This window comes from Ictidomys tridecemlineatus, chromosome X (assembly GCF_052094955.1).
Source record: "Ictidomys tridecemlineatus isolate mIctTri1 chromosome X, mIctTri1.hap1, whole genome shotgun sequence".
Lineage (NCBI taxonomy): Eukaryota > Metazoa > Chordata > Mammalia > Rodentia > Sciuridae > Ictidomys > Ictidomys tridecemlineatus.
In genome coordinates, this window is record NC_135493.1 from 113482789 (window position 1) to 113509716 (window position 26928).

A 26928-nucleotide genomic window follows, 5' to 3' on the forward strand; every position below is an offset into this window, starting at 1 on the left:
TCTCACTGAGTTGAGTAGCACCTCACTTTTGCTGAGGCTGGCTTTGAACTACTGATCCTCCTGCCTCAGCCTCCCAAGCTGCTGGGATTACAGGTGTGTGCTACTGCACCCAACCTTCTCATAGTGGTTTTAAATTACATCTTTGAACTACTATTGAGGCTGAATGCTTTCACATGTTTATTCTTATGTTTTTTTATTTTTCCCTTTCTAAATCTATCCTTCTTTATTTGTAAGTGTTCTTTATTCATTAAGGCACTGGCCCTTTGTTTTATATTGTATATATTAGATTCTTTACAACTAAAAGTTTTTTCCAAATATTGTTTATTTATATTAGTAACTGAATAGGATTTTAAAAGTGAATCACTGAGATTCTTATTTACAAATTAAGCAAATAGCTAAAGAAACATTACCTACATAGCTTAACATAATACAATACAGCACACTAAAATTTGCTCTTTACTTTTCCCTGTCAAAGGAAGGAAGCAGAGGGAAGCAGGGTGAATTGTAGCATTCACAAATCCATCTCTAGCTCATTTTTATTGGTTTTGCCCATAGATGATCTCTTTGTGACCCACTATTAAACAGCAAGAAGAAATTTGCTCCCCAAAAGTCAGATTTCAATTTCAGACAAGCACCTTCAACCTAGCACCATATAAAGTCTGACTTTTGATTCCACCATATACTGAAATGAACACTTTAGGTTGAAAGATTCTGTTTACTGAAACACAAACCTCTGATTACATGCAAGTGGATTTACATTCATACTGATTCAGACACAACTCTGAAATCATCTCAATTCTTTCTTTCTTATTATCAAACAAAAACTGTCAGGATATAAAAACAATTTTGTTCTCACTCGCAGTTCAACAGTTAACATCAAAATGGCAACATTTAAGGTACTAGCTAAAAAAGAAAGGAAAATCAACCCTTAAGTAGTCTTTTAAATTCAAAGTATATATATCTACTAGCATAAGTGTTATTTATTGTTATCAAGTAGAAGTTACTGTACATACAAAAACTACATTTGTATTTATTAATAGAGCTGTTAATTTTCAAATTACTTGAAAGGATGAGGTCTTCATGAGGAAAATATGAAATTTACCCAGTTAATAGTTTCTAAAATTCAGCATTTTGAGGAAAAACATCATCCTCCTCACCCTCACCACCACCACCATCACCATCATCATCATCATAAAATAGATCCAACATAATTATTGTATCTGTTCTTAAAATAGTTAAGGGCTTGAATTAATGCTGGTGACTTCTATCCCCATTGAAGTGGTTGAAATGAACAGATGCAGGATGAGATGGCCATTTTAGGTACTTCTATTACCTAAGACAAAATTATCCAGACAGCTTTTGGGAATGGCACAGAGAATATTTCTTCATGAAAGGATAATTGGTATTTTTAATTTTTCAAATTCATTTTCAAAAATAGCTAAAAGACAAAAGGAATGGATTCTATTTATGTACCATTCAATAATAATAAGGCAATGTTAATGGTTGGTAATAGACGGGGGCAGAGCAGGACAGGAGCATGAAGCCTAGAAAGGATCATAAGGAGGGTTCAAGGGTATTAAAAATTTCTATATCTCAGTCTATGTAAGGTTACAAAAATATGTTAACATTATAAAAGTCATCTGAGGTGGAGACATAATGAGCACCTCTGAATATATATTTCAGTAAAACTATTTACTATTCAAGAAACTTCACAATAAACTCATTTTAAAAAACAGGAATTAGAATGTCTAATTTATGGTTCTACTTCTGTCTGTGGTACCTTTTTTTCAGTACTTGCTTTTATTCAGATTCAGGTACCACCCTGATGACTGGTAATTACACTTGACAATGATTTAACAAAAAAGTTCAATTATTTTTAACTAAAAAACAGATAAAAGGCAGAAAACATGAAATTATATTTACTTCCATTTTTCTACCTCATTTACATTTTAAAAGTTACCGAATTAAGGCCCTGATCAATAAATATTGACTGTGAAAGAATATATTGACAAAACCCAACTGATATAAGTGATAATTTATACCTAATTAAACTGAAAGAACTTGGAGGTTGTTTTTATTTTTTTTTTAATAGCATTTCTCAATCTGTATTCAGAACATTAGTGCCTTAGAGTTTTATACAAAAACAGTTTTTAGTGGTTAATTAAGTTTGGGAAATGTTGAGTGAAACAGAAATGCTTCTTTACATGAGATTTCTGAAACCATTTACAGGTTAATGAACATTGTGAATCTCTAAGAAAGGTTATAAGGTATGTGGCCTTTCCCAAATGCCACACCTCCCTCCTCCACCTCCACCCCCACACCTATTTACACTGTGTTCCCTGGAACACAGATTAACATAGTTTAAAGCACAGTGAAGTTCTAAGAATGCAGCTCAGCAATTTCCAACTGTGCTAAGTCTTTTAAAGGTTCTATGCACACACAGTGTAGCCTCCACTGATTTTGACAGTTGACTGAATGGGCATAAAATAAAACTCATCTATTAACAAGCATTTTTTGAAGGTCTACTATCATACAACCAATGCTTGTTTATACACTTGTTGGCTGCAGCAGAAGCTGGAGAAATAAGCAAAAATAAGTAATTTTTGCTCAGAGGGCTAACTGCCTGTCTACTATGGAAGAAAAACCTAGTAGGAGAAATTAGAGGATGTTTTTAGTAGTTCAGAGCAGGAAGTGTTCTGAACAAGGGGCTAGCACAAGGAACATTCACACCACAGTAGTAGCCAGTGTCTAAAGAAGAGCCAGAAAGAGTGAGTTATCTGGGAGAGAAGAAGAGGTTACACAGAAGAGGAGAATTGGGTTCACTGATTATACCTGTACAAACTACAAGAGGCCTTAAATATCATATAACAGAAATTGTAGAATCTCTTTTCCTTCAATATTCATTTTAACAATTGTTTAAAAACTTATGCCTGATCAGCTCTGAGTGTTGAAGATTTTTATTACTCTGCCTTAGGAAAACGAGTTACAGATCTCATGCTATTGTCTAAATGAACTACGATAATACCAGAACTTATTGCAAGTTTAAACAAATTACATGCCTTTTAACGTGAAATAGTCTCCCATTATTCACAATTTACATCTAGTAACAAAACACTTAATTCATAAAAGCAGGCTATGATCACATGTAGACACAAAAGAATCCATACATCAAAAAACATTTTCATATAGATAGATATCAATTTCCCCTACCTTCATTAGGTCAAGTAAAACACTATTTAAAATTCCAAGATATCTTCTCTCCAATGATTGAGGGTGGTTCACAGCCGGAAACTGTAAGGATAACACAACAGGAATGTCAACATGTGGGGAAGGACATGTGTGCATGTGCTTGTGAGCAGAGCAGAAGGGAGCAGTTGAGAAATTATTGCCTAGTACCCATCCAAGCAAATTCATATTTGTATATTACTTTTGGTATCCATGTATTTCAGGTATGAATGAATAGGACTGTATGTTAAACAATGGGAAACTTCACAGTGAAATATGATATTTAAATCTAGACAATACTTTTAAGCATGTAAAATTGACTAAGATATAAAATCTGAAACTATATATATATAGTTTATAGAGTATTGTCTGCTTTTATAAGTTCTAAAATAGTTTACACAGAATGTCTACTTAATTACTGATGGTAATTGGGGGACTAACAGGAGGGATACAATATGATATAATGTAAGATTTTTATCGCTTTTTCTCAAGAACATAGCATTTATTCCTGAAAATAGCTAAGTTTTACAAAGGAGAAAAAAGGAAGCAGGAGGCCAGAATCTGAAAGGCCATCAGAAGCAGAAACAGTGAATTCAGGCACACACTGTAATTGCTTTAAATGTCTTTTTAAAATGAACTGTTTTTAATTCTCCCTTTTTGTAAGTTGAGGCAGGGGGCAAACATAGGCGCCTAGATTAACAAACGCAATTTTTAATAAAATGAAGGGGAGGGGTCAAGTTTATTTAGATATTCTACCCTTTCCTGTGCTAACGCACACTTGGCACTATCTGAGTGAATGCTGAAGCACTGGGTAATATGACTGGCAGAGCCCAATGCCATGTACTCCCTCCAAATGTGAAGGCAAGTTTGCTTTTAATATATATTTCCTTTATACCAATGTAAGAGCATTTCAAGGTACTGAAATCCGTAAACATGTAAAAATAAGTGGACAGGAAAACTAATTATGGGTAAAATTCAAACAGGCTATTTAAAGAGTGATTATGACATCATCTGCAAGCTCTGCTCAGCAGGGCAGGAGATGCAGAATATGGGTAAGACCTAAACCTTGCATTTGAGGAATCTATTATATGATTGGGAAAACAATCAGTGCTACACTGTGCAAACATAAATTCCAATGGAAGCTCAGAGAAAAGAGATCAAGGTAGTTTGTGGCTATAGAAGCAAGAACCCATAGGTAATATCTGAACTATGTTTGAAGAATAAAAAAAAGTGAAGACAAGAGAAAAGTAGGACAGCACCTCCCAGATAGAGAAGGAAAGAATAACATGAACTTAATACAGACTCACAGGCAAAAACCTAAAACTGATTTCTGAGGGAAGTGATGCTATGCAAGGCATTTTAGGTATTATTATTCTTTCTTTAGAGATGAGGAAAACGATGATCAGAAAGTTCAAATAACTGGTTCAAGGAAAGTTACATAAGTAACAAGCAGCAGAACTAGTATTTGCACCCAGGCCTGTGATCCAAACCTAAACTCTTTCTAAACTGAGGTGGAGAAGCAGAAGTTCCTTTTGATGTTATTGGAACATTAAATATCAGCCCAAAGAGAGAGATGCCTGTCATGCCATGATAAAGACCCTGTACCAGTATATTTTATTGATTGGCTGACTGATTGATTGATTATGGTACTGGGAATAAAACCCAGGTGTGCTTTACCCCAGAGATTTTATATCCAATATTTCATCTTCACAACAACCCTATGAAATGTTATTCTATTATCACTATTTTACACATGAAGAAAACAGAGGCACAGGATGGCGAAATAAGTTGTTGAATTCATTCAAATAATAAATGTGGACTCAGGCTTTGAACACTAGCAGTTTAACACTGGAGCCTAGGAAGTAAACTATGAGACAACAATTGTTTTCCAAATAATCCATACAGTTAGAGCAACATCTTGTGCATTTCCCATTCTCTATGCAAGTGGATCCAATTGCACATCATACGCTGGATTTTAGTTACCGGTATATGGGGCTCACGGCAATTGCAGTTCACAGGCTCTCTGTGCTCAGCTCTCCATTGCAGACATTCTCAAGGGATATCATAAAAGAAAACTTTCCCCTCAAAGGATGTTGTTAAACCTCTAAAGAGACTGAACTAATTTAGTTGAAATACCGCAAACACTTTCAGACTAAAATGTAAACATTTAAGGCTTATAAAAATCAAAGTGCCATGGAAGCAGCAATTTCCCTGAAGAATATTTATAAGCAGCATTGTCAAATGCCACCTAACACTTTACAGGTAAGATTGTTTAGCAAGGAGGTCTGTGAACAAATAGGACCACAGACAAATGAGGAAAATACCTTTGTGTGATCTCTCTAATCTAAATGCTATTCATTCTTCAATATCTACTTAAAATGTCAAATCCTCCATAAAGTCCTTTGTAATGAATCCTTATCTATGATTTCTAACTTTCTGGAATGTTTGACATGCATCACAGTCTAAATCATAATGAGATATATTAAAAAGCAGTATAAGAAAATAACGAGTACAGTTCTGAAATATATATTATACTTTCCTGTAAAATATATTGTTTCATAATTATTTTAGTATGAAATCCTTAATTCTTTAGCGTATTAAGGCTAGGTACCATGTTGTATCTGCTATATATATTATATATTATGTAGACTATTATATAGACTATTCATCCTAGAATAGTCTAGAAGAGGCTTTATGGACAGAGGAGATTTGGTTGGAGTCTAGGCAAGTGTTGGGAACATCAGAAAAAATGGAAATGAGCCATTTCAGAACCCACATATCAAGAAAATGGTGGGAGGTTCAAGGTAGTTTAAGAACAGGGGGCAGGGACAGGGTGGAGATGATTCTAGGAGGCTCCTTAATGCTAACCCCTAAAGATTTCAACTTTATCAGCAATTCTACATAGGTTTTTAAATAAAAGGGAGATAGAAGTAAATGCATAGTTTGAGAAATGTGAAAAGACTTAAGTGAAGAAATTTCAAGAGATTAGTTTGGGAGCCAACTGTCTATAATTCAGGTAAAAATGACAAGGGTGAAAGAAGCATTGGAGAAGAAGAGAAATGAAATAAAACTGAGCTTGGGTACTGATGGCACCAGTTCATTCGATCCATAGATCACTCAGATGTTTAGTGAGGGCCCACCAGACATATTCGTTTCTGTGTTAGATGCTGTAACTAACTACAGTGATAACAGATGATGTCCGTCCTTGAGGAACTTATATGCTAGTGGGACAGAACTTGATCAACAAATGAAATAATACCATAATGTGATAAGTGGTATGACAAAGAAGGATACTATGGAGGAGAGAGATGAGGTAGGGTACAGAATATTGGGTGGACAGAGAGAGGAGGCATTCTTTGAGTTGAGATTTATGGAAAGAGAAGAGGCCGTGCAAGGGAAGAACAATCTTCCTAAAAGAAGAAGCCACAGGTCCCAAAATTCATGAACCTGGAAAAACCTCTGAATGTTTATGGAAGCCAAATAACAGAAAAATAGAATTTGGAGAAAGAGGGGATTGGAGATAGGTTTAAGACAAAGTCAGGGATCCAGAGGACATGGATTGGGCAAGGATTCACAGACTATGGCAAGGAGTATGGATTAATTCTCATTGAAACAAATTCGATATGACTAACTTTATTTGTGAATATAATAGATTTCCCTTACTGCAAGACTGAGGGCAAGTTTTATTTATTGTCATGTTTTCAACATCTAGTATGAAAAATGTTCAATAACTGTTGAACTAACCTGGTAAACCATGTGTGCTGTTTGTACCCTAATTAATGGCATAATTTGGCTAATTTTTGGCTTACAAAAGCAAAAATAGAAGGAGAAAAACTTGCCTGAGGCACTTCAGATGCATTTGGAAGAGAGACAGAAAGCAGGAAGGAGATAAAAGAGAAACCCAGCAGGAGCTGGGGTTGTGTTGGGCACCCAGGTGTGAACAGTGGTGTTCTCCAAAGGAAAACTAACTGAGATCTAAGAAGTCAAAGAAAAAACCCGAAGTGCTTTACAAATGGCAAGATAACATGGTTTGAGAATGATGCATTTAAGAGAAAGAAAGGAAGTGATGAAAGATAATTTTATACCTTCCACCAACTAACATGTGGGTCCAAAAAATGTTTGAAAACTTAAAAAGTTGCTTTTGGGGTAGATGGAAGAGAGGGATAGCCTGTAACTCACTAGCTACTCCAATGAAGTGCCTTTATAAGGTAGGTGTTCCTTATTTGGGGAAAGTTCATACTTTCTAAGATGCTTTTTGGCATATTCTAAGAAAACAAGCTCTGTACAAATTTATCAAGTTTAGAAAAGGCTGCTTAAGACAACACATGGGTTTGTAAAGAATATGTGATATTTCACTGTCAATGGACAAGCAATATTTGCTGGAACAAAAACCTTTAAATCTGCAGGATGCAAGTATTCATGGTCTTCCTCAAATCACTATAAACAAATTTGCTCAAGTAAGTAGTAAGCATACATACATTCTGTATCTTTCAGGAATGCTTAATATTTTCAATAAAGAGTCTAAGATAATTGAGGTTTAGAATATAATAATGCATATGCTAAAAAAGATCTTGAAAAATTAGAATTTATAAATGAGAAAAAAATATTAGCAGTTCCTACTTTCAAATTCTGATCATTTTTTAAGCATTCACAAATACTATATAAGACCCGGAAATAAAATAGGATAGTGGGGATTATAAACATTATAATGGGAAAGGGAACAGTTTTCAAAGGACAGCTTAGCATACCACTGTGTAATGAACAATGAACTAAGTACAGCTGTATTGATTCCATTTGGGGTTTTAGCAAAACCTCTTACCCGGAGACCGTGGAAGCGAGGATTACTATAGAAGAGCTTCATCTGCTCAGATGGAAGTGGTCCTAGCACCTTCTGAATAGTAAAAAGTTGGTCAATTTCGCTTTCTCCAGGAAATAAGGGCTGTCCGTCACTAAGTTCCCCAAGAATACAGCCCACTGACCACATGTCTACAGACTTCCCATAGGGAGCTCTGAAAAAGCAAAGGGAGAGATTATCTTGACAACTGAGGACATATAATGTTTGAAAACTTTCCAAATTATTTTGAACAGATTCATGACTTAAAGTACATTTGTGTATTTAAGAAATTTTAAAATGCCACTAGAAAACAGTACAACTGAAAATAAGGAATCATGGATATTCAAGTAAAAATCCAGAATACAAGTGAATAAACCTACATTAATAAAGATGTCAGTTTAGTAGCAATTTAGTCAGCGTACACTAATTTGATATCTGGGTATATCTTGAATATGAATGGCTTAATAAATCCTAATATAGTGCACATGGCTGATGAGAAACACCTCACTTGGGAAATAAAATGCTCCCAAGAAATATAAATTCTAGGTAATTAAATTATACTTTAGCTCTCTAAATGTCAAAAAGTTATATTTTATCCATTTTATCCAGTGTATTAAAATGTACTACTGACTTGTGTGTCTTCTTAAACAAATAGTGAATATTATTTAACCTTTGATTACTTAGTGTCACAATATCCAATAGCTGAAATGGTGCTAAGTTCTATTGTATTATTTACTTGAATATAATTGTACTCTACATATCCAGGGCTTTCTATTAGCTACCTTCCTAAAAGCATTATTAGTTTATTTAAAGGGATTAAAGCTCTTTTCTAGGATCTGAGTTTACCAGAGCGCTTTAGGAGGAGAGTTGCTATTACAAATAGAAACCATCCATGAAAATCTAGGCATTCCCAAAACAGCTCTATACCTATAACTCAATATCTATGGCTATAAGTCAAATTATTTATGGTAGTTTAGGTAAGAAACCATGTATATATTTTAGTTTCAAACACATATACAAGTTCTTTGTTGTTTGACACTGGGGATTGAACTCAGGGGTGTTTTACCACTGAGCTACATCCCCAGCCTTTTTTTTTTTTTGATGGACCTACATTTTATTTATTTATTCATATGTGGTGCTGAGAATCGAACCCAGTGCCTCACAAACATACTAGGCAAGTGCTCCACCACTAAGCTACAATCCCAGCCTCCCAGCCTTTTTTATTTTATTTTGAGACAGGATCTTTTATTAAGTTGCCCAGGCTGGCCTTGAACTTGTGATCCTCTCAAATTGCAGGAATTACAGGTGTGTGCAATCATTCCTGGCAAATAATCCAAGTTTTAAGAACAGAAAACCAAAATAAAAAATATGATAAATGAAATGAAATTCTAGAATGCCACAATGATATTAACATTTAATATCAAAACTTTTAAACCAAAGCACTGTTAACATTATACAGAACATGTTTAACATTATACAGAACATGTTTCTAGGGTAACAAATCACTGCAACAATAAGGCAACATTTCATTTCTTTCCCACAAAAACTTAAGAACTATATGAGGAAACTTCATTTAAATCTTTTTGGTAGCTTGCAAAAAGTATTATTCCTGATTGTTCTTTCATATCTTTTTGAGAGAAAGAAACATCCTAAGTACTAGATGGAAAAACCTTTAAAAAACCTCTACATACCCTAACTAAGCTATTTTTCTTCTGTCATCTGATTTGCGTAATTTATGCAGCTGGAACTATTTTGAATGTCAAGGACAAAGCCCTGAGAATACGTAAAAATGAAAATTCTTAATGTAAAACTAAATATCAACTGATTTCAATGGAATTTTTACACAAATAATATAGTTCTTCAACTAGTACTTGACAATCACTTGATTAACAGTAGTCAATTTAGCTCAAATGAGTTGCGCTATCACCATCTACTTTTGGTAGCTATCACGCATCTCTAAACATAACCTCAGTTTTCTGAGAATTATCTACTTCATACTCTTTTTTTCATTGGCAAATAGTGTCCAGTAAATTCAATGAGTCCAGAATGGTACACAGAAGAAACACAGGCAGAATGAAATATCAATCCTAAATCGAAGAATAAAAAGTAGCACAGAAATCCAGAACGTCCAACACAAATGAGGGAATAATAAAGTGACTAATGATCATTTGATTCTCAGGATGAAGCAAGCTTTTGATTTCAAAGAAAATAGTAAAGTTTCCCAAAACTGATGCCAGTAACACTTATAGGTCAGCAATGAATCTAGAAGTACTACCAGATGGTTGGTAGACCCTGGGAAATGAATAGTTAACATTCATACAAACCCCTCAGAAAATAATTTAAACATGTAGTCATGCTCTTCAGAAAAAAATTCAGAAATTTATATTGCTATATTGTACATTCTTGAGTGGGACTGCAAACTAGGACAATTACTCTGGAAAACAGTTTGGAGATTCCTCAAAAAACTAGGGATGGAATCACCATATAATCCAGCTATCCCATTCTAGCAACGCAGCCTCATCAAAGTTTACAGCAGCACAATTCACAATAGCTAAGTTATGGAATCAACCCAGATGCCGTCAATAGAAGAATGGATTAAGACATTGTGATACACACACACACAATGGAGTTCTACTCAGCCACTAAAAAGAATGAAATTATGGCATTTGCTGGTAAGTTGATAGAAATGGAGATATCATGCTAAGTGAAACTAGCCAAACTCAGAAACTCAAATGTCAAATGTTTTCTCTCATATGCAGAAACTAGAGTAAAATAAAGGTAAGGGGGAGGGAAGGCTAATATTACATAAGGAACCAATCAAATACACAAATTAAAAGACAAGTGAAAGGAAGACTAGTAGAGGAAGAAGAAAGGGGGAGGGCAAGAGGGAAAAAGGGAAGGGGGGGATTATGAACTGAAATCGATTTCCATGCATGTATGAGTTTGTTGGGATAAAACCAACTACTAAGTATAATCATAAAGCACTTAAAAAAAAAAAAAAGAATTTCTCATATACCCCAGGACATATATAGCACGTTAAAGAAAAGAGATAACTGACAATTTGCATACTTGTCATCATTACCACTATGGCAAATTTTACTAGATTATGAATTTTTTCTTCATTCTTGGGTGGTCTCAAAGAAGGAGGTATAATCTAGGGAAAATAAGAAAATACTATGACTAGGGTAAGTAGAAAATTCCCGAAACTATGTAATGGAGATCAGGATCATGGGCTCCCTCTCTTAGGCTCTAAAGTTAAAACGCATTAAAAAGAAAAGGAGAACCATGTCAGAAGATCCTTTTCTGGTTAATAGATGAATAATAGGGCACTGACAAAAAACAGGATTTACACTGTTCAGAAGAAAATGGCTACTGGTTCAATATTTACCCCATGTGTCTAGCAATGTGGCTAGATGTAAAAGACACTCAATAAATATTTGTTAAATGAATGAACAGGTAAGCCAGAATGCCAAACTCTATAGACAACTACATTTTAACATGGAAGATTACTAGCAAAGGTGGCTGTAATAATTCCTTCCATCTGTATATACATGCTGGTTTATAATGTGGCTCTGTCACCTTTTCCATCAAGAGGTGGGATTTATTTCTCCTTACCTTGAATCAGGGGTTGGCCATGAAATGGGCTTTGGCCAAAGGAGGCAAAAGTCATGCAAACAGGGTTTTGGAAAGTACCTTTGCTTTGCTTACTTCTTGCTACATGGAATTCTCCTTCTATTCTACTTAGCCTACCGAAAGATGAGTCCCTACAGATTAAAGATTATCAGTCTCAGCTGAGGCTCCACATACCAATCAGCCTCCAGATAACCTGCTAGCTAATTGTAGCTAGATGAGTGATTTAAAGAGAGACCAGCAGAGAACTATGGAGTTGCACTCAAATTATTAATACCCAGAATCCTGAGCAAAGGAAATGGTGCATTTTTTGGGGGGGTTTGTTTTTTGTTTTGTTTTGTTTTTGTGGTGCTGGGAAGTCAAACCCTGAGCCTTGTGTGACACTAGGCAAGCACTCTAACACTGAGTTACATCTCCAGCCCTCATTAAAGATCTAAAATCAGCATACTACAGCAACACAGGTGCTTTGTTATACTGAATCTATAACTGACAAATATTTAATTAACTGAAATTCTTATTTTTCATAGGTGATCCCAAAGCCAATGATAAAGGAGCAATACATGCATAGAGATCATTGTATTTGGAGAAGGTAACTCACCCAAGTAACAGTTCTGGGGATCGATACCACCTGGTGGCCACATACTCTGTGTAATTAGCATTGTTGCCCTCTGATAGATTCCGAGCAAAACCTGAAAGAATAAATAACTTTGTGTTGGCAAAATATTTCAGTCCTAGTAATACTTTAAAACAACATCAAAAGAATATAATTACTGATATATTGAATGAGCTGCTTATTAATAAGTGTCCTTGTTATTTTAAAAAGTAAAGTATTCATATGTTAATTGAAGTATATGATGTATTTACTATATACTAAAGAAATTCATGTTTTTGAAGTTATCTCATGCTTTATTAAGCATTCAGAGCATACTTTTAAATCAGTGCTCCTAAAAATGCAAATCTTAGGAACAAAATGAAGTCTCCATTGGAGCCATAAGTCAAAGTTAAACTGGGATTATGGTCATTAATTCTGCTATGTGGGACTTAAAGGGATATTTATATAGTTATTGTATCTGAACAGTTTCAGCCACTATGTAAACAACTAACAGTTGGCAATGATGGAAACAAAACGGGCCAAAATTACTGTCATCTCCTAGTGATTGAGAAGCAGGTTAGGAGTATCTTCATTACCTCACAAACTTGACTTTTTGCCCCACGTTCTTTCAAGAGGTTTGGGGGCCACAGCATAGCCACAAAATGAGGCAACAAGAGAAACTAATTATCCCACTAACTCACACAGTGTAATATAGGCTCATCATCAACAGTTACAAAAACCAAAGCATTAAAATCAGAGGTAAAAATTTAGGTGTTTGTCAGTTTTGAAAAATGGTGTATGTGTGGCAGTACTGGAAATGGAACCCATGGCTTTGTGCATACTACCGATGAGCTACATCCCCAGCCTCTTGCATTTCTATTTTTTTAAAATATTTTTTTAGTCGTAGGTGGATACAATACCTTTATTTTTACTTATTTATTTTTATGTGGGGCTGAGAATCGAACCCAGTGCCTCATTCATGTATCACTGAGCTACAACCCCACCCCTCTTTTGTTTTGTTAATTTGCTTTATGATTTTCAGTAACTTTGGAGCTTAAAGAGACTAGTGGCCCATAGAATCATGAATGCATACTAAATTGTATATGAGGGGCAAAAAGTCCCAGTATCACGTAATAATCACAATTGTGGATAGAAAGTCAGACTTAAGTACCATTCCTAAAAATCACGCTGCTAAGGATATGCTAAAAATGCCAAAATCAAAACCTAATCAGATACAGTATTCAATATTTCTTTTTCATTTTCTTAAGAACTTCTTTAAGAATTGGGGAAAGAGTTCTTTGCACTATTTCTTGTAAATTATGGTGAAAATTAAAACCTTTTTTCTCAGGCAAGCAGGTTCATAATGTTCAAACTCTTTGAAAGTGTTGAGTAAATACAGTTATGATTCCAATTGCTATACTGAACAAAATGGTCATTCTACAAAACTGATTTTTAACATTTTCCATTGCTGCTGGGCGTAGTGGCACATGCCTGTAATCCTAGTGGCCCGGGAGGCTGAGGCAAGATTTCTAATTAAAAGCCAGCCTCAGCAAAAGCAAGGTGCTAAAGCAACTCAGTGAGACCCTGTCTCTAAACAAAATACAAAATAGGACTGGGGATGTGACTCAGTGGTTGAGTGCCCCTGGGTTCAATCCCTGGTACACCCCTCCAAAACAAATCTCTATTGCTCATTTGCGCAATCCATTTATGCACTAATGTAATCTAATCTAACTTGCTTATGATAAAGAGAGATATTCTTAACTACATGTGGAGGTTATTATATTTAGTTATATTTGAATATGTAAAAAATTTAAAATCCAACTGTTATGTTTTAACAGAAAGATTAGGTAAAATTTGGGGCTGGGGTTGTGGCTCAGCAGTACAGCGCTCACCTAGCATGTGTGAGACACTGGGTTTGATCCTCAGCACCACATAAAAATAAATAAAATAAAAAAATTGTGATATAATACACAATTTTTTCCTAGGAGACAGTACAACTAAAAAACTTTCCTATACATTCAAGTAAGAGCTGAAATAGTACACATCAGTTACTAGTCTCATTCATTGAACATTGAGCAGAAATAAATAGAAGTGTTCTAAAAATGGCTTTGACCATATAGATACATAACCATTATATGGGCACAATGTGAACATACACACACGTATATTTTTTTATGGTTATGATGAAACCTATAACAATTTCTATCACATTTAAAATATTTTAGCTTATTCAAACCAGGAATCCACAGTGATAATTCTAAGAAATTTTTTTCTGGGGCTATTAGGTGTTGGGCTTATTAATCTATACACATGCATATATTTGCTTTGAATTCTCATTAACTAAATACTACATACTGAATTTTTAAAAACAGCAGATAAAAGTCTTTAAAGCAAGGAAAGATTAGTACTCCTCCAGCAATCAAATTTTGAACACAACAGAATGAACAACAGACTATTGCTCTGCTGATTTAAGTAAAAAATAAAGATTAATTTTAATATGCCTTTAAAAGCTAACTACATGTTACACTAAATTAATTCTGTATCAGGACTCAATTTCTTTTTAACTTACCAAAGTCGCATAGTTTCAGAACATCATTGTGGCTGATTAAGAGATTTTCTGGCTTTATATCTAGAATATCAAGATTAAAAAGCAATTAGTAAAAATCTCCTATGTTCTACTGATTGACACTATTATATCATGGTGACAACATCTAATTAGACATATCTAGAGTAATATGAATAGAAAACCATGGAAGTGAAAACCAGAGTACCAGAGTAACACATATCATGCTGGTACATAAAAGTTTCAATTAATTTCAAGAAACATGCAGACTACAATCCCTTGCTCCTTTTTTTTGTATGATGGTGTGAAGTCCTAGGGATCAAACCCATGGCCTCAAGCATGCTGGGCAAGTATTCTACCACTAAACCACACCCCCAACCTACCTTAACTCTTAAAGGGATGAACTGAATCTTTAAGGAGTTTAAGAATAACTGAATCTAGACCAACACATTTCAAGAAACTATTTTTACCACATAAAATATTAATGTAAACTTTTGGAGGGAAATAGAACAGAAAATGTTTACATACACAAGATAACTTAGAAAATACATGACCACAAGTAGCCAGCATTATATTTACTGGAGGGGGGGAACACAAGAAAGGAATAATTTCTATGTTTACATATCTCTTTAGCTTTTCTGTGTGGTTCACAATTACCAATGTCTAATGCTGAAGCAATACTGAATGAGTCAAGGTAAGATTTCTAATTTTTTTCCCATAGACCTCCTGTAGATATGACAGGAATTGAGGAGCAGAAATTTGAAGAAAATGCAGTTAAATTCTCCCTTTGGGAGGCATCTCATACAGTACTTGGTATCTGTATCATGGTATAGGTCTAAGTGAAGAAAGGGCAAAAATAGTGAAATCTGTAGATTTCAGAATCATGGTATCTACAGTTAATTCACAGCCACTTGTTAGCTTTACACTTAACCAAATCACATTTTCATGATGGAAATGTAGCTAACTCAGTTCCTCATTAATATTCTTTTTTAAAATATTTTTATTTGTTATTGACAAACCTTTACATATTTATTTATATGTGGTGCTGAGAATTGAACCCAGTGTCTCACACATACCAGGCAGGCACTCTACTACTGAGCCACAACTCCGGCCCCCTCATTAATATTCTTGAACAAAATATATAGACTGTTATTAGAATCATTATCCTAGACACTAGATGGCATGTCTATCCCATTGACAACCTTGATAGGGTAGTAACTGCTATGAGAGCCAAATGTAAGAAAACAAACTAGAAATAATAGGAATTGACATTCTTCATACAACCTTTAAGCCAGTCTTAAAAGTCAGACTATTTTTAAAGTAATATCCTTGTGCATTTGTATAGGTGAATTAAAATGTAGTATTCGCTTATCTAATAATTCAAGGACAAGAATTAAGTATGGCAACATTTTCTGATAAACACACTCATTTAGCCCATTTTTGTATCCATTTGTGTCCCAGTACTATAAAATTATGCAATGCAAGAGAGATTATCATGAGAAGATAAATGGTATAGAGTCAAAGATGATGCTGAGCAAGTAATTTCCCTTTTATTGTATAAACCACCAGTTTGTGGTAGTAAAGGACAAATTAAGACAGTTTATAAAAGTATAATTATGGTCTTTATGCAAGGCTGATCATGCCTACAACCTGCAGACAATGGACACTTTTCACTAATGGATAAGGAAAACCAGGAAGTAAAGATATGTACTGGAGATTGTTGGACTAAGAGTGAATGACAGAGGAGTGCCAATGGGGAAAAGGTCAGTATCTTAGGGGTTATTTAAAGCCTGACTCTAATGGGGTTCACATTACCTGGTCTAAAAGACTGGACCACAAGACTGGACATCCTCCCTCTGCTACCTCCACCTCCACTCCCACTCCAAGTTAAGCATTTAATGGATTCTTTTGTATCACCAGTGTTTCTATAGTTCAGAGCAGATCTGGTTATACAAACAGAGCTCTCACCACAATGCCCAAATAAATCTGATTTGTCTTTTACATGGCACAAAGTAGACTTGGAGAATGAATGACTTCTCATATCCTATGCTTTCAAAATGTTATTTCATTTAAATAGAAATATTCTGAAATTTTATTTGATGTTTTCTTTAGTACTTTCCATTTCAAAAATTCCATACTCACCTCTATGGACAATATCGTTCTTATGGCACCAGTGAATAGCTTTGATTAGTTGATAGATATAGCTTTTTACTTTTTCAGGTGGAACCCCATTTGGCATTTCTTCCAGCAACTCAAGCATATTCTAAAAATTGGAGAAAAATATTAATCTCCAAAATTAGGTAGGTCCAGAAATTATGTTCTAATAATTTTTGAAAGTATCTTGAATGATAATCCATCCAGTACACAACATGTATTTTTTTATTTTGCATCTCATCTACAACTTAGCTCATGGTAGATCAGGATAGTACATTAAGTCGAGATTTTCTTTTATGAGAAATTCTATTTTTACTTCTCTACACTGCCTTAAATAATAACTGTATATACTTTTTACTAAAGACTTTCAAGCATCATTTTAGAATAATGTAAAGGGAAAGACAATACAAGGTAGAGGTATGACATTACAATGTAAAAAGAGAGGGCAGTCATTTTAACACAGCAAGCTGTATGTCTTTAATAGAAACTTGCATTGGAGTCAACTCTTAAAAATTTCTAGGAAAGACCTGGATAATATCCCCTCCGCCCCAATATTGGGGATTCAATGTAGGGTCTTATGCATGTTAGGTAAGCACTAAGTCACAACCCTGTCCCTTTTTGTTTTTGAGACAGAGTCTCGCTAGGTTCCCAAGACTGGTCTTGAACTACTGATCCTCCTGCCTCAGCTTCATGAGTCGCTGAGACTCCCAGTGTGCGCTACTGAGCCTGGCCTGAACAATATTCTAAAAGGAAAAAAGAGCTGGATGTGGGCACACGCCCATAACCCCAGCTACTTGGGAGACCTGAGGCAGGAGGATCACAAGTTTGAGGTCAGCCTGGGCAATCTGATGAGAACCTGTCTCAAAATGTAAAAAATAAGAAGGACTGGGGATGTGGCTCTATGGTAGAGCACCCCTGGGTTCAATCCCCAGTACTAAGAAAAAAAAAAATCCCTAAAATTGAAGTGATCAATATATTTAGTACAAAAATTAAAATAGGCTAGAAAAATACTGTAGAAGTAAAAACACACAGACCCAAACAATTCGATCTTCAAAAATCTTAAGACCATTTTAAAATTCATGCAATTTGTTAAGCAGAATCTTCACTTAGCCAGTTTCCACTGAATTTCCAGGTTAACTAAACTCTATTTTTTCTGCAAACCACAATGGAGTTAAGGCCCACAGCACCTTATTGTTTGTAAGCAATCACCTAGGATAGCAATTCTCAGAGTATGTCCTGGCAATCTACAGTAAGACTTCGCAGAGTGCCCATGAAGTCAAACTATATTGATCATAACACTTAGATATGTGCCTTTTCCTGTGTTGGCATTTACATTAATGGTACAATGAAATAATGTGTAAACTGCTAGTACCTTAGCATGAATCAAGGCAAGGGATTTTTCAATGCAATTAACTCTTGCCATTAGATAATAATAACAATAATAATAATAATAATAATAATAATAATAATAATAATAATAATGAACAAAACAGCAGTTTTAGTTAAGAATATTCTTGATGACATAGTAAAAAAATATTACATTTACTAAATTTTGTTTCTTAAGAGTATATATCTAAGTTTTTACAAGAGAAAGAAGAACGCACATAGAGCTCTTCTGCTGCATATGTACCATCTGGACCATAGACCATGACTGTCTTAAGGCAAAGTGTTTGGGTGATTGAGATGAGACGCAAGCTGGTTTATTTATAGTTGGTTTATTTGTGTGTGTGTGTGGAAGACCATATCTTACTTGAAAGAATGACTGACATACACATTTATTTATGTCAAAATTAACAGGTTTATCATTATTTATTTGTTTTGTTGTATTTTTTGTGTGTGGTGCTGGAAATTGAACCTGGGGCCTTCCGGATGCCAGGTAAAAGCTCTATCACTGAGCCACACCCAAAGCCCCATATTGCTCAGTTTTGCCTTCTAATATGAAAAACATAAATAGATAAAACCGACATAAATAAAAAGTACTGAGGGCTCCCAATAACTTTCAGAGTATATAAAGGAGTCCTGAGGATGCCAGGTGTGGTGGCACATGCCAGTAATTCCAGCCACTAGGGAGGCTGAGGCAGGAGAATCACAAGTTCAAGACCAGACTGAGCACCTTAGTAATACCCTGTCTCAAATTTTTAAAAACAGGTTGAGGATATAGTAGAGTGCTTGCCTAGCATGTGGGAAGCCCTGGATTCAATCCCTGGCATTGTCCCCACCACCACCACCACTCCCAAAAGATGGAAAACCACTGCTCTAATACAGCTTCACAATTTTGTTCATATAAGTTGTATACTTATCTGTTGTGTTTATTCTTATACCTACTTATAACAGATTCACTTGCTATTTTAATAAAATGATCAACCAATGAAAATAAATTTTTTTAAAACAGGGAGTTGCTGTTTGTAAGAAAATGAAGCTGAATACTTTAGAAAGATTTAATGAAGGAAAACCACAAAACACTGGCAAGGGACAGGTGCTGGCAGTAGTAAGCATAAACACTGAAGGACTCTGTAGTGAGATTGCTCTGTGTTTTTGAGCTTTTGCTTCACTTTAAAGGTACATGATGAGTATGATATATATATAAGAAAGACCATCTGGAATTTCAATAAGAAAAGCAATATGCAAAAGGCCTTAACTCACCTCTAAAGAATTATAAGTGTATATTTATGCTTTGAGTTAAAATAAAATGTTGAAAGAATATATGCATCACTTTTAGTGATTCTCCATTTAAATTGCCTTTTTCAATTAACAAATACATAGGAGGTCCCAAATACACAGGAGAAATAGGAAGGCTTTGTAATATACAAAACAAAAACAAATTGTATCCCTCATTTCATATTCCACCCTAGGTCCTCAATGGCAGAGATATTGTCCCCTGATAGCTATTCTTGCCTTACTCCAAAGAGATAAAATTTTCAGTTGGAGAACTAGTTGCCCAGAATGAAGAATCCATTTCTTCTCTGCCAAGCAGCCAGTGTGACCATGCGACTACACCCTGGCCAATGGCATATGACAGCTGGAGATCTATTCTAACCTTAAAGATAAGGGCCATATTCAGGAATGGGCAAAAAGGGCAGAAGCAGCCCACCAGAGTTCCTAAAACTATAGAGCAGAGCTGCCATACCAGTCCTGCACTGCTTACCTTTGAATTTGTTATTTTGTTGAAGACATTATAATCAAGGGTCTCTGCTATCTCCTTGCCCTCCTGAGACACACTGTTAACTGTTAGGCATTGACACTAATGAGCAGGTGTGATGGTCACCTTCCACTTAAGAACCTTAGGGCAGGGGAAAAGGCCCAGACCTGAGCATCAGAAGCCTGCAATTCTGGTAGCAGTTTGGACACTTACCAGGAGAGAGCTCTCAAACATGCCAAATTACCCACCCAGGAGGTAATACACAGAGGTGATTTCTCAGTTTGTTCTACTACAGTGACATTATCATGAGCAATCACCATAAATAGATCAGAAAAGAAATAGTGAAATACTAGATTTGTTGAAATTTTATTATTTGGCAGTGAAAACTGCAACTGTATGACAACTAAAAAATAAATAGCATCTGATTTTCCCTGGGATCCTAGCATAGCAATCCTTTTCTTATAACTTTTCCTTTTTTTTTTTTTTAATCAACTTTTAGTGTTTTTTTTTTTGGGGGGGGGGGAAGTACCTTAGGGGAATACCTAAATTAACACAGAAAAAGAAACTTCCAACAGATTTTGGAAAAGAAACATAAAAGCCGTGGCTTAAAATGACAAAGAACCTAGTATTTTTGAAGTTTTGCTAGCAAGTAATGAAATTACGACATATATAGTTTATTTCACAAACTTTTTTGTAATGGCTGAATGAATTCAAAGTTGCACTGCTGGACAGTCATCTTGACAACACTGCTTCCAATTTGATAATGACAATGGCAGTGATGCTCTGTCATGGGATAACAAGCACCTGGGAATTGACCTAAAGCAAACAACTCCTCCAACTTCAATTTTCATTAGAAAATATCAGGATATCAGCAAGTGCCACCTATTTATTCATCTAGGAAACCTCCAAAAGGCTTCTATGGCATGTTTCCTCTACTATTGTATTTAAGTTTTGACCATCACCAAGTACTGAGGGTAAGCTGTTCTCCAAAAATTCCAAGGCACCTAATATACATTACTGTAGTGTATACTGTCTTTCGGTCACATTATTTAAAATGTCACTAATAACTTTCTTCTTCTTCTTTTTTAATAGATGGACACAATACCTTTATTTTATTTATTTATTTTTATGTGGTATTGAGGATCTGACCCAGTGCCTTACACATGGTAGACAAATGCCCTCTTTCTTTCTTTTTTTAAGTGCTAAGGCAAGTATACAGTCAATTCAAACAACACCTGCTTTTCCTCTTTTTTCCATGCTTCTAATTCCTCACTCCTGGTTTCATCTACTGCCTCAAGCCTCCCCTTAGGCTTCCTGGCAGGCCCCCTTCCTTCACATAAAGCCCAAGCACTGGCAGTTCACAAAAGGCTACTTTGCACATTTACCACCCCAGGTCTGATTTAAGCTCCCCGTATATCCAGGCGTGGTGGGATCTACCTCTATCGCCGGGACCATCATTTGTTAATTCTCCTGTTTCTCTTTCAGAAACTCGGTTTAGGTTTAATTAAAATAAATCAAGTCTAAAAATAAGTTGTTAGACCATAGATTCTAAGATGTCAGAATACAAACTGGTATATTATTTAAACTTGAGGTTATCTCTGTACTGTTAAATTGTATGAAATCCTTAAATATATTTCAGGACATAATTACAGATAATATTTTCATTTTTCAAGGCTTAGATTATGAGTACATTGACAAGTTATACTAAATAATACTTTCTTCGATAATATCTGAAATGGACAAGCAAATCTGTACACTGGCAATCAATGTCTTACTTTTTCAACATATTCAAACACCAGGTATAATTTCCCCCTCCGACGAAAAGCTTCCTTCAGCTCCACAATGTTTTCCTGTTTGAGAGTCCGAAGCATTTTAAGCTCTCGCAAAGTCGTTTCCTTGACTTCTTCATTTTCTAGAATGTAAACAATAGTGAAGAGAGAAAAATTAAAGTTTTCAAACTACTTTTCAAAGAATTTTAAGAACACTGAAAACATCCCAATTTCATCTTCTACTTTGGGTACTTCTGCTTAAGATTACAGATGGAATATTAAGTAATATATTTTCTTGTTGGGAAAAAAAATTGAGAAGAATTTAAAGAAGAAAAGGCTTGCCTGACCAGCACGGAACTGATTTTCTGCTTTTTCTTATTTTTTTTTTCTTTCCTTTTTTTTTGGTACTGGGGATTGAACCCAAGGGCACTCAACCACTGAGCCACATTCTCCATCCCTTTTTTGTTTTTTTTTGTTTTTAGAGACGGGGTCTCACTGAGTTGCTTAGCATCTCACTGTTGCTGAGGCTGCTTTGAACTTGCAATTCTCCTGCCTCAGTCTCCCGTGTGGCTAGGATTACAGGCATGTGCCACCACACCCAGCTTTATATTTCTTATTGTAAAGTGTATGTACAGAAACATGGGTTAATAGGAACAACATACAAATTTACTGTCATTTAACTCTAACACTCTATACTGGGGAAGAAGGCATTTAAAAGGGCCATAAGAATCAAGTGTATCAGTGCATAGAGGTCCTTCTCTGCTGCCAGCGTCAGTAGCAGCTGATGTCCCTAAGGTTGCCCTCAAGCTTTGGCTTTAAAGAGTGTTTTATTCCCCGTCTGCATGTAAGTCACCACACTGAACAGAGGTTGTGTGCCAGGCATCCACAATGAAGCTCGTGGCCAAACTGCAGGGACTTCTTAAGAGTGATTGCCTCTCTGAATAGCAGCTGCTATAGGTTCCCGCTGCCTTCCTGTGGCATGTCCATCTGTCCATCCCAGATGGTATAGCTGTTCTGGGATAAGAACTGATGCTGAACCAGTATATGCCCTTGCATACCACCAACTTCACTCATGATAAGCTCCACAGATAGGGAGAAAGAACAGAAGTCACCTTAACTCAGATAGATTAATGGGCAGGGAGTGAAGAGCTAATATTTCATTTTAAATGAATGTTTATAATAGCTCTGGGAAATTCAAAAGTACTGTGTTATTGTATGTATACGTGAGGGTAAAGGTTCATAATCTCTCATCTATAATTTCAAATCCCCAAACAATCTAAAAACTGAAATCATTTCTAAGTGTGACAAATTCATTTAGATGCAAAATTGAATTGACATGAGACCATTTACAGTGTTCATATGAATATGAATATTTATATGTTGTGCTACAGAAATACTATTTGACTGCAGGGTGCTATATAGCACACCATATTTCCATTCTAAAATCCCAAAGTTATGATTTGGCTCCAAGATTGGGGTAAGGGCCACAATCCTAACTTTGAGAGGTTGGGTCACTCTCAGGTCCAGGCATATCTTTTTTTTTTTTTTTTGTACTGGAGATTGAACTCAGGGGTACTCAACCAGTGAGCCACATTCCTAGTTCTATTTTGTATTTTATTGAGAGACAGAGTCTCACTCTGAGTTGCTTAGTGCCTCAAATTTGCTAATGCTGGCTTTGAACTAGAGATCCTCCTGCCTCAGCCTCCCAAACTGCTGGGATTACAAGCATGAGCCACAGTGCCCAGCTCATATCGTCAAATTTGAGGAGGAAGAAAATGGAATTTGGGGATATGGGCATTTCTAGGAAGACATATTTCTACACAAGTTACACAAGAGGGAAAAGGCTGAAGCAGGGATGGGGGGCACAAAAGGAGAGGGAGATTCTAAGTACAGAGCCCGGAGTGTGTCTCAGCTCATTTTCTATCCCAGCCCCTTCTCTCAAATCCCTTTCAAACTAGTTCAAAGAAGAGACTGAAATAGAAACAGAGGCTTTGTAGCAGTGGAGCATTTGTAACAAATAGGAACATAAAGTCAACACTCCTTTGTGAACTGGTTACATAAGCAAAGTATTCTACTTCAGTCAGACAACTGTTGGAGAATGCTGGAACACCGACCAGGAAAGGTCAGAGATGCTGCCTGTGGGAAGACAAAAAACAGTGGCAGGGAAGGACAACAGTGGCAGAAGCAGTGAACCAGCCCAACCCACATTGGGGGGAAAAGCACAAGACAGCAGATACCGCCTGGCAGTAAGGGGGAATGAGTGAGATGCAATCAGGGAACTTCTCAAATTGGCTTCAAGGACTATGAGGGCCATAGGGCCATAGGGCCAGCTGTTCTCCAAGGTGGGGCCTAGCCAGAGAAGTGGTATTCTGTGATGGTTAGTGTTACAGCAGCCCCAGATGTTGCAGCCTGGGGGACCACCACCAGTCTCCAAAAGAAGCCATACCGGGAAACCTCACCTTCTGTTCCTCTTTCCCTTGGTCATCTTAGGCTTTCAGTTCCCAAAATAACCCTAAACCTTATTTTTTAGCCATAGGACCTTTCAATTTGTCCCCTATTCCCAGAATGTTCAGTCTACCACCCTGGCTCTTTATAGGGCTGCTGGCTCCTTCTGTTTTTCTTTTAAATATCACTCCTCAAGAGTCTTTCCCAGACCTTGAGGCAAGATGGCCCCATTCCCACTATACCTTATCACAGAAGTCTAGGTTTTTCTTTTGCTATCATGTCATTTTTTTTTCTTTTAATATAGATAGAGCATCCCTTATCCAAAATGCTTGAGACCAAGAGTGTTTCAGATTTGGGATGCTTTTGGATTTTTGAAATATGTGCTTTTACATAATGAGATATTTATCTTGGGATTGGAAGTCAAGATAAAAGACAAAATTCATGTATGTTTGGTATACACACAGCCTGAAGGTAAATTTATATGATTTTTTAGTGCACTTGTATTTTGACTGTGACATGTCATTCAAGGTCATTTCCAATTGTGGCATTCAGAATGTTTCAGGTTTTGCAATATTTCCAAACTTGGATTTCCAGGTCAGAGATGCTTAACCAGTACATTTGTGGCTTACTGTTTTACCATCTGTGTGGTCATTTCTGCTAAACCCAGAGCTTTAGGAGGATAGGACTAAGTTCTTCCATTCAACAATATACACCCCACCACTCAGCACTGCACCTGCTACAAAGAGGTGAATGATAAATATTTCCTACATAAATGCTTCAGCTAGAGCCATGAAATCTTTGCTCATGTGTTGCTAATTCTTCCTCTTTTGAGAGGTGGGGGAAACAGTGCAGGATAGCAAACAATAGGCACTTTGCCCTCTTTGTTTTGCATGTGTGTGTGTGTGTGTGTGTGTGTGTGTGTGTGGTTTGTTGTTGTTTTGTTCTGTTTTGTTGCTTGGTGCTGGGGATGGAACTCAGGGCCGTAAGCATGTTACACAGACACTCTATCACTGAGCATACCCCCACAGCCCTGCCCTCTCAGTTTTGAGAAGAATGCTTTTAGTCCCTTCTCTCTCAAGGACTTTGAATAGACTGCTTATCACATAATAAGACACAAACTGAATTGATTTTCCCTAATTCACCTCTGACTGGTTGTTTTTATAACATGTGATTGCAAAAAATGGAGGCTCCAGAAAACTGATAGTACTGAGATCAAGAACTGTGTGTATGAAATCCTTAAGAGTATCCACAAACTAGCTGGGCATGTTGGTACACATCTGTAATCCCAGCAACTTGGAAGGCTGAGGCAGGAAGATAACAAGTTTGAAGGCAGCCTCGGTCATTAGCAAGGTCCTTAGCAACTCAGTGAGATTCTGTCTCAAAATAAAACATAAAAAGGGTGGGGGATATAGCTCAGTGGTAGAGCACCTGGGGGTTTAATCCCAGTACAAAAAAAAAGTACCCATAAACTATGCTGAAGCTGTGTAATACCAAGTCAGTAAGTAAATACAGCTGGTATATCTTTACTAATCAAATACTTGATGAATTGTTGGCACACATAAAGCAAGTAAAAAGAGGGCACTTTGTATTATTGATCTATGGCAGTTTCACTTTGCTAACGGATAAAGCCACCTCAGAATATCTGAACCAGAATGGCTTTAGTAGAATGAATGCTGGAACAAGACTATAAAAATCTAGATTTTCAATTTAGTATTTTAACTAATTAACAGTGTGTCATGTCACTCTGGGAAAGCCACTTAACTTTCCATCAGTAAAGTAAATAAATAAATGTCCTCCCAATTTTAAGGTCTCTTCCAAATCTAATAATTATTTCTTTTCGTTAAAATTTTACTGATTATAAGCCTAAATGACTTTTGGTACTTTGTTATACATCATTCAAATCTATACTGATTTCACTGAACAATGGTTATAAAGAGAAGATAAATGACCCTGCAAAAAGAAGCACACTAAATCAACTAGCATGTAGTGCCAAAACAACCTCATTTTAGCAGCCTATTTTTAGGAAATGAATGCTTTTTTACTTTATGCCAGTCATAGGTAATAAAAGTGGAGGTAAGTGCTTAAGCATTAAAATTGTAATGAATGAGAGCAGGCAGGAAATGGAGTTATTAATTCCCAAAGTGCAGGCAAAATGTGCACTCTTCATTACTGGGAACATCCTATAATTTTGTTTCTCTAAGTATTTTTAAGGTTCTCAGCCTGTCCTGCACTTTTAAGATAAAAATTGAGGCAGCAAATGATGAGATGATGGGGAAAAGGAATATACGCTCCATGTGCATGGGCTGCTCTCCCCAGAGGAGCAGAAAGCAGCAAAGTGCTTCAGTGGGGCAGTTTTTTAAAGGTGAAAACAGCAGAAAAATCACTGTCTTCTAGTTGAAAGAGTCCTTGTGGGTTCTCTATACAGGCTAGCTCTTCCTGCTCACAAAAGAAGAAACCAAGGCTAGAAAGGATAGCTAACTATCTTAGGATGAGTAGGCTGAGGGTCACAGACTAGGTCAAACACAGGGACATAGGTGGCAGTGATGTAACACAATGAGATTTGGAGAATGAGCCAAA

At 36.1% G+C, this 26928-nt stretch overlaps 1 protein-coding gene across 2 annotated transcripts in view; it reads right to left on the reverse strand.

Moving 5' to 3' along the window:
• Window positions 1–26928, reverse strand: part of Cdkl5 (cyclin dependent kinase like 5) — a 170350-nt gene that overhangs the window by 29769 nt on the left and 113653 nt on the right. For both annotated transcript variants that reach the window (XM_005341136.4, XM_021720732.3), the window contains exons 5-10: window positions 21913–22049; window positions 16987–17107; window positions 14851–14910; window positions 12288–12378; window positions 8045–8234; window positions 3211–3291 (exon numbers count right to left, since the gene is read on the reverse strand). In XM_005341136.4, coding sequence (XP_005341193.1) covers window positions 3211–3291; window positions 8045–8234; window positions 12288–12378; window positions 14851–14910; window positions 16987–17107; window positions 21913–22049 — 680 coding nt within the window. The remainder of the gene's footprint in view (window positions 1–3210; window positions 3292–8044; window positions 8235–12287; window positions 12379–14850; window positions 14911–16986; window positions 17108–21912; window positions 22050–26928) is intronic.